Genomic DNA, 13,785 nt, shown 5'->3' with positions numbered 1-13,785 from the left:
AGGGTTTCTCTGTTTAGCCCTGGCTGTCCTGGAGCTCACTCTGCCGACCCCTAGCCCAGAGCCTTTTCCTGATGACCCCTCCTTGACAAAGCAGAAGCTGGGGTGGCAAACAGGTCCTCCTGGAGGCCAGGGAATGGGGTTCCAGGGAGGGACTGCCAACCAGACGCGAACTCACAGCTTTTGTTTTTATTTTAAATGAAAACAAAAACAAAAACAAAAAACCAACAAACCCAGTGCAAAAACCCCATTTTCCAGTGTCAGCCATGCCCCCCTCCCCCCGGGGTCAACCCCTGGCTCGGGCCTGACTCTTCCCCCACACTGTGCACCCCTCCCTTCTCCTGCATCCCAGAGGGCTGCAGGTTCCACGTCCCTGGAGGCCCAGATCCAGGGGCAGTGAAGGGGAGGAAAGAGACTGGGTGACAACTCCTGATCTTCTTGCTTTCCCCAGGCCTCCAGCCATGGTTCCAGGTACCCACCTTGGCTCTCATTAACCCTTTTCCTGGCCACACTACTGGGTGGTGAGGCTGATCTGGGGGTATTCCCTTCACACCCCTCTTTGCCCCGGGGCCTGCTCGGGGCTGTCCTCACTGAGGTTGGGGGGGCTCCCTCTCTCCCTCCATGGTGGGAGAGAGTGGTGAAATCCCCGGGTTTAAATACCTTAATGAAAGCAGGGGATGGGGTCGGAGGAGGGGGGCTTTAGTTCTAATAAATTATTAGCGTTTTTTTTTTTTTAGTGTCCGTGAGGGTGGGGGGAGGGGCAGGGCGTGGCCTCCAGGGCCCCTCCCTCCCCTTACTGGTGAATCTCATTCTCTATGAGGCTGTCCTCGCATGACTGGAAGTCTGTGTCCGTTAGGCCATCAGGAGGCATCAGCAACTCCTCGTCTTGGGAGGAGGACGATGGGGGCTCATCGCCTGAGCTCCCAGGAGCTCCATCTCCGTCCCCGTCCCCCTCTGAGTCCTGCAGCACCTGAGCGATGTATTTCTGAAGGGAAAGGAATAGGGGTAAGGTGACTAGCCGTGAGATCAGGAACAGGCTGGCTTTTGTGGAGGACTACTGGGATTGAGTCTCTGCAGGTCAAAGCCTCCCCGCTGCCCTCCCCCCTGACCCTAGGCTGTGGAGTAAGACACTCACCGCAGATTTGGGGACAGCGCCAGCAGTGGGGGGCCGTCCATTACTTCTGGAGCTCACGGCATCTGTCTCTGTGTGTTCAATCTTAAGGGGTCCATGGAGAGGGGAGGAATTATTCCTGTTTTTAGCCCCGATCGTGCCCCAACACCCTTGCCCCACCTTGGACCTGTATGTCACCCCCACAGAAAACGTCCTCTCTCGGCCGTACTCCACCACTTTCCTCCTGCCCCATACCTTGTAGTTGTGGGCACTGAGGTATTTGAAGTGTCCAAAGCAGACGTGGCAGAGACAGATGACGATGGTGATTACCAGAACAACGAAAGTGAACATAGACGTGGGGGCTAGGAACCCTGGGGTAGGGAGGACAAAGCTGTTATCGCCTCCTTCACCACAGGGCTCCCGCCTCCTCCTCTAAGGGGCTCACTACCTCAGCCTCCTTCATCCCACCCACACAACCTCACTGAGACCCTTGGCATTCTCTAACACGAGGCCCTTCTATCCCTGCCACTGGACCCAGGCGGGATGGTGGCCCTCACCCGTGCGCATGGTGGAGAAGAAGAGCAACCAGAAGAGGCAGAGGATGGGTGCCGCCACCACCTGGTTCACAGCCCCCGAGTGGATCTTCTTGTCCAGTTTGGCCGGCAAGTAGGCGTAGTAGAGATTGTACCTGTCTACCAGGTGCTTCAGCAGCATGTACATGAGCCCTGGGAAAAGCCAACGGCCCTGACCTCGGAACCAGCGCCCACAGGTCTTGCGTGTGGACCACAGGCTGTACCTGGCCTTGAGATGGCTGAAGGACTGGTCCCTGCTCCCTGTCCTGCCGGAACTGAAAGCTGCAGCTTCTCCCATGTCAGTCCCTTCACCCCAGCAGCCTCCCCTTCGTGTCCCCTTCCCCCATGGTGACCACCAGAAAACCATTCATTTAGATGATCGAGACGCCTTTGAAACCCACCTTACGTTTTTTTTCTACCCCTGTCCCTAAATAGTTGGGTGTAAACTAAAGGGCAGGTTCTACATCCCAAAGCCAAGGGGGCTTTAAACAAGGGCAAGGAAGTTAGTTTAAGTGTCTGGAGCCTTCAACAGCCACAGAGGGTGGGTAGGGAGTTAGGATGCTATTGGGGGAAGGTAGAGGCTCTATTGAGGGATCATGGTCGACGAGAAACTTAGCTGAACACCTTCTAAGAGGAAGAGAGACCTGCCCAAGTTACATGGCTTGCCTGCATTGGGACATGTCCGTGAGGTACAAGGACCTACCTAGCCCACTCTGGAATCCAAGGGGTTTTCTTGAATTTTGAAATCTGTGTACAAGTGTGGATGTTGGGTACAGGACTGTGTGTATATGTGTCTAATAACTCAGAGGGAGATATGTTCATGTATACCCGAAGAAAGGCCTCAATACCAGGAAATATTGCTGAGGTGGGTGACTTGACCAGAGACAAGGCATGTTAGGTGGGTCAAACCTTGATAGAACTGCTCTCCCCTTTTCCCCCAAGGCCTGGCCCTAGACTGAGCCAGGAACCAGGCGGGAGGCCCGAGGGGCCGGTCTCCCAGCCGGGGCCCTGTCCAATCAGGGTGGCCTGCCTTACTAGAGTGGAGCGGGTGAGGCCCTGGGTTCCCCCGAGCAGGGCCCAGGTCCCGGCGCGGCGGTGCCTACCGAAGGGCACGATGATGGGGCAGGTGATACTGTAGGTCATGACCACCGTGAAGACGCACATCATCCAAGCGTAGGCTGCGCCAAACTGGAACTCGTAGGCCTGATGCTGGGGGGGACATGGGCAGGAGGGTGGCTCAGGGTGGAGGGGACAGGTTGCAGGGATGCAGGGCAGGCAGGAGGTGGCCAGGAATTCTAGGGCTGGGGATGGAGCCATCGGGAGTGAGGGACCTAATGTGGGGGTGGTGCGGGGACAGCAAAGCAGGTGGGAGGAGGGGGCTGTGGCTGAAAGGGAGGCCGGGCAGGGCAGTGATGGGACATGGGCAGGTGGGGGCAAAAGTTGAGTGAACTAGGGGACAGGTTCTCCAGCGCCCTCTTGTGGAATGAGGGCAGGACCCTAGATCAAGGGAGCTACACCTCTCCCAACTCCAAGCACATAACACTATGCTCTCAGAACTCAAGGATCTCTTAATCACCTATGTCCACCCATCGCTATATATGTGGGAAAGCTGAGGCTTCAGATGGGAACTAAAGTCCCTAAGTCCCAGTATCCTTATGCCCACCACCCGAGCCTGTCTGCTGCTGTTTCTGGTTAGGCCACCAGAGGGCGCTGTGCGTGTTGCCGCTGCCCTAGGCGGCCATACCCGCTTCACGTTGCGTCTTTCAGCGGCGGAGCGCGCCAGGCAGAGCCGGATCATGTACATGAGTAGGCCTGGGATGCGCAGCAGGTCCATGGCGTTACCGATAAAGGCTGAGGCAATGACGTAGTTCACGAAGAAAGCGCCGTTGTCGGGCAGGAACACACACCTAAGGGCAGCAGGTGCTCCAGCACTGCACCCTTGGGATGACCTGGTGGCTGTCTGCCCACTGCTAGCATGACAGCACCCCATGCTCTTACCCTCTGTGACCTCCTCTACATGGACACGCCCAGCTTAGACACCCGCAATACCCGTGCTCTAGTCTTTCCACAGTATGAACCCCAGGATATCAAAATAACAAAGCCAGCCCAGAGACCTACCTAGATGGCATGCCCTGAAAAACGAGTTCAAGGCCACAAAAGGCCACCAGCATGTGCAGCAAATAATTGCTGAGAGCTGAGACTTCCACAGAAAATTTCAATGGCACTCTCAGAGATCTCCAGGGATGTAAGCCCCAACAAACTAGGCAAGTTTTCCAACTCTCTGGTTTTCCCACAATAGAGAGAGCCTCAGACTCCTTCCCAATCAGCTTTAGAGACCCTCAGGTATCTTTGGTGTGTGTGTGTGCACGTGTGTGTGTGTGTTGACAAGAACCAGAGAGTTCCTAAGTCCAAGATGATTATAGACAACTCCATCAACTCAAGCCCCTGGAGCTTGAGCGTGTAAGAGCCACGGTATGCCTCCCTCCGAGCTAGTCCCTCATCTGCTGTAGCCATGGTATGTTTCCCTCTGAACTAGTCCCTCATCTGCTGCATTAACATCCTCAGATCTGAGCTGTCAAAGACCTCAGTAGATAAAGGTAAGGGTTCTAGTGACCCTCAGGGATGCTCTGGGAGTCCCCAAGTCACCCCCAGATAATGACCAAGTCCCCACTACAAACACCTCCCCCATTTCCTTGGGGGAAATTCAAGACTCCTACAGCAGACCTAGAATAAGGGCCCGAGTCTCTCAGAAGCCCCACATGTGAGCTCTGAAGACTTAAATCTACCTTCAGCATGCGCTCAGGGACACTCCTGATCAAGAACCCCAGCCCATTTCATCCTCGTACACACCCAACACCCCGGCTGTCTTTTGGATAACCCAGGAGACTCGTGATGTTAACCCCACCCCTTACAGCCGGAAGCTTGGTGCCATCCACCCTTGTTATTTTTCTTTTTCCCCAAGTGTCCTCCTGCTCACTCACTCAAACCGAATAGCTGCTTCAGCCAGGAATTTCTTGTCAAAGAGCCAGCGGAAGAAGAGGTCTAGGCTGCAGGAAGAAGGATGGGAGCTAGCATGGGGCAGGGCACCCGTGCAGAGGGTCTGCCACGAGCCTCTGGGGAAGCCCGGGGCAGGTCGGTAGCTCTCTTCCACCCCGGCTCCCTATTGGTCCTGATGCTCACCTGCTCAGCCCCAGCGAGGGCAGAAGCAGCACCATGAAGATGAGAAAGGTGTAGCATTTGTGCATGGTCGTCCTGTTCTCCCCGGAGCTAGGAGGGCAGTGGCAGAACAGAGGCAGAGGTCACAGCAGGCCAGCCCACACGGGGACAGAGGCTCCTCTGGGTGCTGGAGGCTTCTCTAGGGTAGGGGACAGGGACCAGGGCAGGGAATCTTCAGAGGGAGGGGACACGGTGGGTGGAATGTGGGCAGCTCACCGCGTCCAGTGTGCTTCGAAGAAGGCGGAGTAGTAGACAATGGTGGGGAGCAGGGCCGAGAAGCACCACAGCAGTAGAGTAGGGAAGAACTGGGTGATGATGGGGTTCTGCGGGGAGGACAGGAAATGTCAAGCACAGAGGGATGGGTGGGCAGGTCTAAAAGTTCTCAACACTTGGAGGGCTGAGTGGGGGCTGAAGCTAGGGCGGTGGAAACGACAACTTCTGGGTGAATGATGTTGATGGTGAGCGTCTGCTGCACACCTACTGTGTGCCAAGCACTTGTGCATGTTCTACATACTAAACCTCAAACTGGCTCATTTTCCCAATCCGTCGACCGAGGAAGCAGAGACTGGATGGTTTGGTCAGCTAGAGGGCAGTGGGGATTTGGTCTGGACTGAGGTCTGCATCTTTACTTCTGAGTGCAGATTTCAAAGAAGTATAATCTGATCTGAGCACGGCAGGAGGGCAGAGGAGGCCAAGTGGCATGGGTGCACCCTACTGCCATCTCGGAGGCCTGGAGACCAGAGGCTCCGAACGTACACATGAACGGCAAGGGGCCAGTTTAAACCTTCCATTTTTAAAAGAAGTGAGAAAAGGGAGCTTACCCAAGGTTTTGCACCCTCCTGGTGTGTGTGTGTGTGTGTGTGTGTGTGTGTGTGTGTGTCTAGGACGTGTAAACCCAAGGGCGGCCTTTCCTGAGGGCAGGACATGGTGGGTTGGGATAGCAGCCCTTGACCTTAGAAAGCATCCTGGAAGCACCTGGAGCACCCAGAGCTATGTTAGGGATGAGGGGGATGCTCATGGCACATCATGGAGAGCTGGAGGGGCGGGCGGGCATGGGCCTCACATTGAGGTACTCCACAGGCTTGGTGACGTTGAACTTGTCCATGGTGGTGATGATGATGGCCGGGGTGGTGAGGAAGAAGAGCAGAATGAAGAGGACCACATTGATGACCAGGCAGCGCAGCCACCAGATGAAGCCTCGGATGGAGAGGTGTTCCCTGGGAAAGTGGGGGAGGGGTCACTTTGAAGACTCTGGACTGACTGGCCTCTGCAGCATCCACCCTCTCCCCACGTTCCTGGAAACAGCCACACCCTGAGTCTGTAAGAAGCCCCGCCTCACCCCTGTGGCTCACCAGTAGATGTTCTGAGGGTCGGGGGCGTAGGTCACGGTCCAGTTGGAGATATGCAGCGCTTCGCTGCAGGAGGAGGCTCTCGGCTCCCCGCGGCAGGTACAGCCCTGGCATTTGCACACGTTGAAGTCCTTTAGGATGCTGGGGGGAACAGGTACTTGTTACTTCAGTCCCGACTGGGGTCCACAGTGGCGAGTACAGGGCCCTGTGAGAGGGAGTGGGCCAAGGGTGGCGGGCGGGATGGGGGCGGGGCGGGGTGCTCACATGGCTGTGATGGTCTCATTGTGGAAGGTGACGAAGGCCATGCCCAGAGGTTTCTCGTTCACTTTCTCCTTCTCCCGCCTGTAGTCTTCCTTCAGCCTCTGCTCCAGCTTTGTGTAGTACTCAATGGCCTCCACCTGCAGGCGGCAGGGCGGGGGTGGGGGTGGGGGTAGGGTTCTGCTCAGAGCCAGAGGCACCCACAGCAGCAGCCGGGATCAGCCCATACTCCTCGAAGCTTTTTCTATGTATGAGTCACTCTGTCCTTGTTCTAACCTCACAAGGTGGGCACAATGGGGAAGCCAAGGAACAGGGTAGCTAGTAAACTTATTAAAAATGGAGGGGGTCCGAGAGATGGCTCAGTGGTTAAGCACTGGCTGCTCTTCCAGAGGTGCAGAGTTCAATTCCCAGCAACCACATGGTGGCTCACAACCATCTGTAATGGGATCTGATGCCCTCTTCTGGTGTGTCTGAAGACAGCTGCAGTGTACTCATACACATAAAATGAGTAAATTAATCCTTTTTAAAATAAAGCAGAGTATGACCCAGAACTTCTGACCCTCCTGCCTGTGCCTCCTGAGTACTGGGATTACAGACATGCTCCCTGGCTGATCAAACCCATGGCCTTGTACATGCTAAGCCAGCACTGAAAGACATCCTCAGCCCCCCTGTCCCCTGCCATGCTTGCCTAATCTATGGTTTCAAAAGTTATCACACACAGGACAAACGGAACAGGGAGGACAGGGGCTTCAAGGACTGACAAGATGGCTCAGTGAGTAAAAGGAGCTTGCCACCAAGCCTGATGACCAGAGTTTGAGCTACAGAACTCACATGGTGAAGTAAACTGGCTATCACAAGCTCTTCTCTGACTTCCACACAGGCCCCATGGTATACCCTCCCCACATAAACAGAAATAACTATTTAAAGAAAGATTTGAGGTTTTAATGGACGCTAGAGGCAGTTGGAGGCTTGCTGGGGTAGGGCCCCTGTCTTCTTTCTCTGGGAGACTCTTTACCTGTGGGTCTTACTGTCTACCACACTTGTTTGTCCTGGGGTAGGGGTTGTGACTACCCTGGGGCATCCATGTCTACTGAGGCCTGCCCAGACCTCCCAGCTTTGCCAGGGACTCCAGCCACCCAGCAGCTGGCCCACACGGTACCTGCTCGCAGCCTCGAACCACACAGCAGCAGAGGTGGCCGCACGGTTTGGGGTTGATCATGGCTGGTACATTTTCCTTGCTTTGCAGGTTCGTAAAGTAGAGTTTTCCCCGCTCAGCCTTCTTCCTATGGGATGGGGGGGGGGGGTGTCAGTCACCCACCGATTAGAGTCTGGGGCTGCGGGCTGGTGAGATGGCTCAGCAGGTAAGAGCACCCGACTGCTCTTCTGAAGGTCCAGAGTTCAAATCCCAGCAACCACATGGTGGCTCACAACCATCCGTAACAAGATCTGACTCCCTCTTCTGGAGTGTCTAAAGACAGCTACAGTGTAATTACATATAATAAATAATAAATAAATCTTTAAAAAAAAATAGAGTCTGGGGCTGGCTGGGGAGTGGGGAAGGGAACCAAGCTTGGGGGTGGAGGAGGGGCACAACACAGAGAACCCAAAGCTTCTTAGACTGTGGGGCCACAATGTGGGATTGCATAGCTGAACGTGAGGGTTATGAAAAACATCAGACCACGGTCAGATGTTTCTGAAGGTGCAACCACCAAGGATTAATTCAAAATAAACACATTGTGAATCAGGTGTTTCTGGCTGAGCTTGCCTGTATTACAGCAAAAAAACTCCATGGCAGCCTTGGTTCAGAACACGCAACCTGCACAGCTTGTGTGGCCTCTGCCACTGCCACCAAGCCAGCGATTGTTGACAGAAACATGCTGGCTCAGGGTCAGGACCATGTTAATGCCTTGCAGTGATTTTGTCATACACACAAAGCTTTTTGCTCTTGCTGAAAATGATGGTTTAATTATGGAAAACAAAGAGTTAAGAAGAGTTAGTATTTCCCTATTGTTGTTTCTCTTTAGTATTGTGTACGACATGCACATTCACTTTAGGAGTGTGCCTTTCATCTTCTGCGTGCTATGTGCGTGCGCGTGTTCACGTATGCGTGCAAATGTCTATGCACGTGTGCGTGCATACATGGAAACAAGGTGGACGTGGGATGTGTTCCTTGATTGTTCTACAAGTTAGATTGTTTGCTTGGTTTTGTTTCATTTTTGAAACAGGGTCTTTCTGCACAGCCTGGACTGTCCTGGAACTCACAATGGAAACCAGAGCCACTTGCCACCGCCTCTCAGTGGGTCACCGTGTCACTGCATCTTAGTTTTTGAGACAAGGTCTCTCGGTGAATCTGGAGTTCATAAATCCGGCCAGGCCAAGCGCGTCTCGGGGTCTGCCTGCCTCTGCCCCAGCACACCAGGGTTCTAGGTGTACATGGAGACTGCCGTGTTACAGGAGAGGTGGGGAGCCCAACACAGGTCCTTCCTCTTGTGTGACAAATGCTGCAGTCACTGACCCATTTTTCCCAGCCAGGTCTTTTCATTAAATAATAAATATTAAGATGATATGAAGGGGGCTGGAAAGATGACTCAGCGGTTAAGAACACTGACTGCTTATTCTTCCAGAGGTCCTGAGTTCAAATCCCAGCAACCACATCGTGGCTCACAACCATCTGTAATGGAATCTGATACCTTCTTCTGTGTGTCTGAAGATAGCTACAGTATACTCATATACATAGATAAATCTTTTTAAAAAAAGATTATACGAAGACTAAGGAATGTTTAAAAAAATGAGTGTGTGTGTGTGCATGCACATGTACACACACACTTGAGGAGGCCAGAGGATAAGCTGAGTCTAATCCTCGTTCTGGCCGCCCACCTCCTCTGAGGTAGTGTCTCTCGTCTGTGTTTCACCAACATTATGGTTACAAGTTTGTGCTATGACACACGACATTTTTACATGGGTGCTAGAGAATGACCTCAAGGCAAGGCCAACTCAGCCAGCCCGCCAGCTCCAGGAAGCTTTAAATTTTTCTTTCTTTTTTTTCTGAGGGATGGGGGTGAGACAGTGTTTCCTCTGTGTAGCCTTGGCTGCCCTGGAACTCAATCTGTAACCCAGGCTGGCCTTGGACTCAGAGATCAGCTTGCCTCTGCCTCCTGAGTGCTGGGACCAAAGGTGTCCGCCACCACCCGGCTAAAAGAAATCTTATGATTTATTCTCATTAATGTTCGGCTTTTATTCCCATTTATTTGCCTACGAGCCTGAGGTCGTGTAAAATTTTCTCAGATGGGAAGGGTTGGGGAGTGAACAAGGCTTGCTTTAGCTCGGTCCCCAAGAGCAGGGGCCGTATGTTAGTGCTTGTTTAGCCCATAGTTCCACCCAAGGGTCTCCTTGCCCATTTCTAGAGAGCCAATTCTTCTTATAGTCTGCCATAAATGTTTTGTATTGTAGCTGAAGAGAGTTAGGTCCTTAACCAGGACAGGACTGTTGACCCTTCCCTCTTGTAACATACACTAAGCTCCAGGCCTTGGAAGCAACAGAGACTCCCAAGGAAGGTCTAGTCATAGTCAAAATGCCCCCAAAACCATATGAAAGGGGAGCCCCATTTCTGCAAGGAGGCCAAGATCCCTCCATGATGAACAGAGGACCCGGGGTGGCACCCTCCCCATGCCCGACCCAGTACCTCTCAGCGTCAAGGAACATAAGTCGAGCCACGTTGTAACAGGGCCGGGCTTCCAGAACTGTGCAGTTGGGGTAGGCCTCCCTGAAACACAGGCAGCTGTCACACCCTGCAGGGCCCCATCCATGCGCCTACCCTCAACTTCCATCCAGGGTGCTGGCGCTTCAGCCTTCCCAGCTCACCCGAGTCTCGGCCTACAGTGCTCCGAAAGAACAGAACCCTGAAGTCCTTATGCTGAGTGGGGATGAGGTGTGCCTGAAGCCCGTGTGAAGGCAGCAGGCGATGAAGACCTAGGGTGTGTGAGGATACTGCTGTGTGGCACTGGGGACGCCAAGGCTGTGGTCTGATTCTTGTCCGGGGCTGTACACTTGAGGCTCACAGAAACTGTTTCTAGTTACAGGCTGTTTCCTTTGCCCTGTTTCCGGAAGACCTGGTCCCGATCCAACACTTGGCCTTGACTTTGGATTTACTCCAACCAATCTAGGCCGGAGACCAACAAGAAACTGGTCCTGAATCTGACCTCTAACCTGGGCCATGACCCCAGGCCCAGGGCTGACCTTCATCCCGACCGAGAAAGACGGACTGGTAGGGCTTGCTGTCCTGCCTCACTGGCACGTGGCTCCGGAGAGCATTCACAGAACGCTTGCTGATCCACCCAGTAATGCCCTTTCCAGCTGTGCTGATCCTGTCCTTAATCTTGACTGAGTTTCCTCCATCTTTTGGATGTCCTATTAAGATTTAATGAAGGGCCACCAAGTATTCAAGACGTGTGTGATAAAGTTCCTCAATAAGCAAGATGAATGTCACAAATGTCACAAATGCCATGAGAGTTTGGAAAGTTGAAGCTGGCACAGGGTCCCTGAAAGTGAACTTCCGGGTGGCCACAGCTCCATCCTTCACGGCTCTTTGAGCTTCCTCTTTGGGGTGGAGGTGGGGGTGGGCAAGCTCTCACCCTCGTGGGACTAAGGACAAATCCTTTAAAGCTAACTCGCTGTCTTCTGGGGCAGTCCCCAAATCTGGACCACGAGCCCCAGTGAGCGCTGATGTTTGCTCAGTGTGGACAAGGGCCGCTGCTAATCCTCACAGTTATAGCAGTCCTTTCAAAAAAAAACAAAACAAAACAAAACAAAAAAGCCGGGTGTGGTGGCGCACGCCTTTAATCCCAGCACTTGGGAGGTAGAGGCAGGTGGATTTCTGAGTTCGAGGCCAGCCTGGTCTACAAAGTGAGTTCCAGGACAGCCAGGGCTATACAGAGAAACCCTGTCTCGAAAAATCAAAAAAAAAAAAAACAAAGCAGTCCTCGATACCAGCACGTCCGTAGTAAGTGCTCAGCAAAGTTGGCTGCACGGACAGTTGGAAGACTGACTGACTTCATTATGCTCTCACCCTACTCAAAGCCCCAGAGTCTAACGAAGACCAGATCCTCTCGACACCTGCTTTTAGAGTGAGCGTGAGTTCTCCTAAACAGAGTTAGAACCCTGAAGCACTCAGCCAGAGCACTTCACTCTGGTCTGGCTTTTTGCTTCCCACAGCACACAGTAAGCACATCACAGAGTTGACCAGGAGGGGTTACCCCCTCCGCTGTGCTGAGTTCTCCGTTCAAATCTGAGGGTCCCCTCCCTCGCTCAGGATGGCACCTTAGCACCCCCCGCAATCTGACATCCTCTGACTCCTAGGACAAATGAAAGGAAATTTTCTGGTTTTGTTTACTGCTGTATACTGAGCCCTCGCCCAGGGCAGGTCACTAGAGGTCTGCATCAGGACATGTCAGTGGAAGCTGATAACTGTCCAGCTGGACAAAATGTCACCCCGAGCATATACTCGTCCCCATCTCGACCTAGTGTGCCCTTAAGCTGATGTAAGCTTGAACTCCAAATCATTCTCTCATCCTGTTTTTTTTTTTTTTTTTTTTTTTTTTTGGTTTTTCGAGACAGGGTTTCTCTGTATAGCCCTGGTTATCCTGGAACTCACTTTATAGACCAGGCTGGCCTTGAACTCAGAAATCCGCCTGCCTCTGCCTCCCAAGTGCTGGGATTAAAGGCGTGCGCCACCACGCCCGGCCTCTCATCCTGTTTTGTTAGCTGTATCAGGGCAGGGCTTGCTTCTAAAATACCTATGCCTGTATACAGAAGATGCTCAGTATATATATGTCACATGCATAAGGACCCACCCATCAGTGGTTAGCTCCAGATCCCTGTAACACAGCCCTGGAATGTGACCTGACCAGATACTGCTTCTGATCCTGCTGAGACATTACTGCCGATGGGATGACAAACTGACCTGCTCCAGGACAATGACTGAAATCTGATTTGGACCAATAGCAGCAGACCTGGACTTCTCAAGAATAAACCTGGGGCTGGAGGGATGGCTAGGGTTTAAGACCTTCCAGAGGTCCTTCCAGAGGACTGGAGTTGATCCCCAACACCCACAGAGCCAGGGGATCTGTCTCCCTCTTCTGGCTTTCACAGGTACCACATCCACATGGTACACAGGCATACAGAGTCAAAATACCCATACACAAAAATTAAAAATAAGTCAAACTTTAAAAGGAAAAGAAAGAGTGAGCCCAGAATCCACCTGACCCCTGAGCTGAGGTCCAGATCAGTAATGTCCCCTGTCACGGCCACTGGCTGACTCCTAGCCTGGGTCATGGATTTGACTGGTCCCTTGTCATGGCCACTGACTGGTTCCTAATCTGCGTCACAGCCTGACTTGGCCCAATCTCAGTTGAGCCTGTTGACTAGCTCCTCCAGTTGATCTCTATGTATGACCCTTGAGCACGGGTGAGTTTCATTTATCTTCGGCTATGATAACTGACGAGAGTTTGGCAATAAGCGAATCAAAGTATCAAGGGCCTCTAATTCTGTGTGCAGACCATCCCTCTAAGTCTCGACAGCAGGTCCCCTAACTTTTTAAATTTTTTTTTTTTTGCTTTTTGAGACACGGTCTCTGTCACCCTGGCTACCCTGAACCTCTCTTATAGACTAGGCTGGCTTTGAACTCACGGGAACTCCACCTGCCTTTGACTCCCAAGTGTTAGGACTGAAAGTGTGAGCCACCACACCTGGCAGCTCTTGACTCTCTCCCCCATGGGCTCAGCACCAAGGTGCCTGTCCGGGATCCAGATACCTGAACTACAGAGCCAGAGAAGCTGAGGAACAAAACCAACCTCCTCAGACTCCTTCAGATGCCACCAGAGCCCACGAGCTTTCCCACAACCTTTGTATATGCACCAAGTAAAGTGCTACTGCTAATTTTGAGGAAGCTGCCACCTCAGGACCCTGGGCCAACCACCCACGACCCAGTCCAAGCCAGAGGTAGAAACAATGCCACAGGCTGTACTCTTCAGGAGTCCCTCCTAGTCCTCTCATTTGCTAACTTACATGGGCTGTACCCCAAGTGACTCTCCAGTTCTCCAAGGGGCTAGTTGTCACTCAGTGACAGTGGGAGATCAGCCTGGCTCGCCATGTGAGGTCTTCCTTGATCTGCTCCCCTCAGCCTGTGCCCCGGACTGCTGAGTACGAGTCCAGGGGTGCAAAGATCTTCTTGGGGCTGAGGGACAGGACAGGCTCTGTGGGCCTGAGGTGGGGCAGGCTGCTTACT

General features: G+C 53.0%; 1 protein-coding gene across 4 annotated transcripts in view; it reads right to left on the bottom strand.

The window, feature by feature from the left end:
- Positions 1-171: 171 nt before the first annotated feature.
- The window catches only part of Tmem63b (transmembrane protein 63B), a 26,542-nt gene continuing 12,928 nt past the window's right edge, over positions 172-13,785 (bottom strand). For all 4 annotated transcript variants that reach the window (XM_021149947.2, XM_029471107.2, XM_021149948.3 and 1 more), the window contains 14 exons: positions 10,186-10,266; positions 7,663-7,786; positions 6,510-6,643; positions 6,249-6,386; positions 5,960-6,113; positions 5,113-5,219; positions 4,861-4,947; positions 4,662-4,727; positions 3,425-3,587; positions 2,784-2,889; positions 1,666-1,833; positions 1,364-1,479; positions 1,133-1,213; positions 172-982 (listed from right to left, as the gene is read on the bottom strand). In XM_021149947.2, coding sequence (XP_021005606.1) covers positions 791-982; positions 1,133-1,213; positions 1,364-1,479; positions 1,666-1,833; positions 2,784-2,889; positions 3,425-3,587; positions 4,662-4,727; positions 4,861-4,947; positions 5,113-5,219; positions 5,960-6,113; positions 6,249-6,386; positions 6,510-6,643; positions 7,663-7,786; positions 10,186-10,266 — 1,717 coding nt within the window. In that variant the 3' untranslated portion in view covers positions 172-790. The remainder of the gene's footprint in view (positions 983-1,132; positions 1,214-1,363; positions 1,480-1,665; positions 1,834-2,783; positions 2,890-3,424; positions 3,588-4,661; positions 4,728-4,860; positions 4,948-5,112; positions 5,220-5,959; positions 6,114-6,248; positions 6,387-6,509; positions 6,644-7,662; positions 7,787-10,185; positions 10,267-13,785) is intronic.

This window comes from Mus caroli, unplaced genomic scaffold (assembly GCF_978045245.1).
Source record: "Mus caroli unplaced genomic scaffold, Mus_caroli_1 scaffold_18, whole genome shotgun sequence".
NCBI lineage: Eukaryota > Metazoa > Chordata > Mammalia > Rodentia > Muridae > Mus > Mus caroli.
Note: the sequence above shows the minus strand (reverse complement) of the source record. Positions and strands in the feature narration are given on the sequence as shown.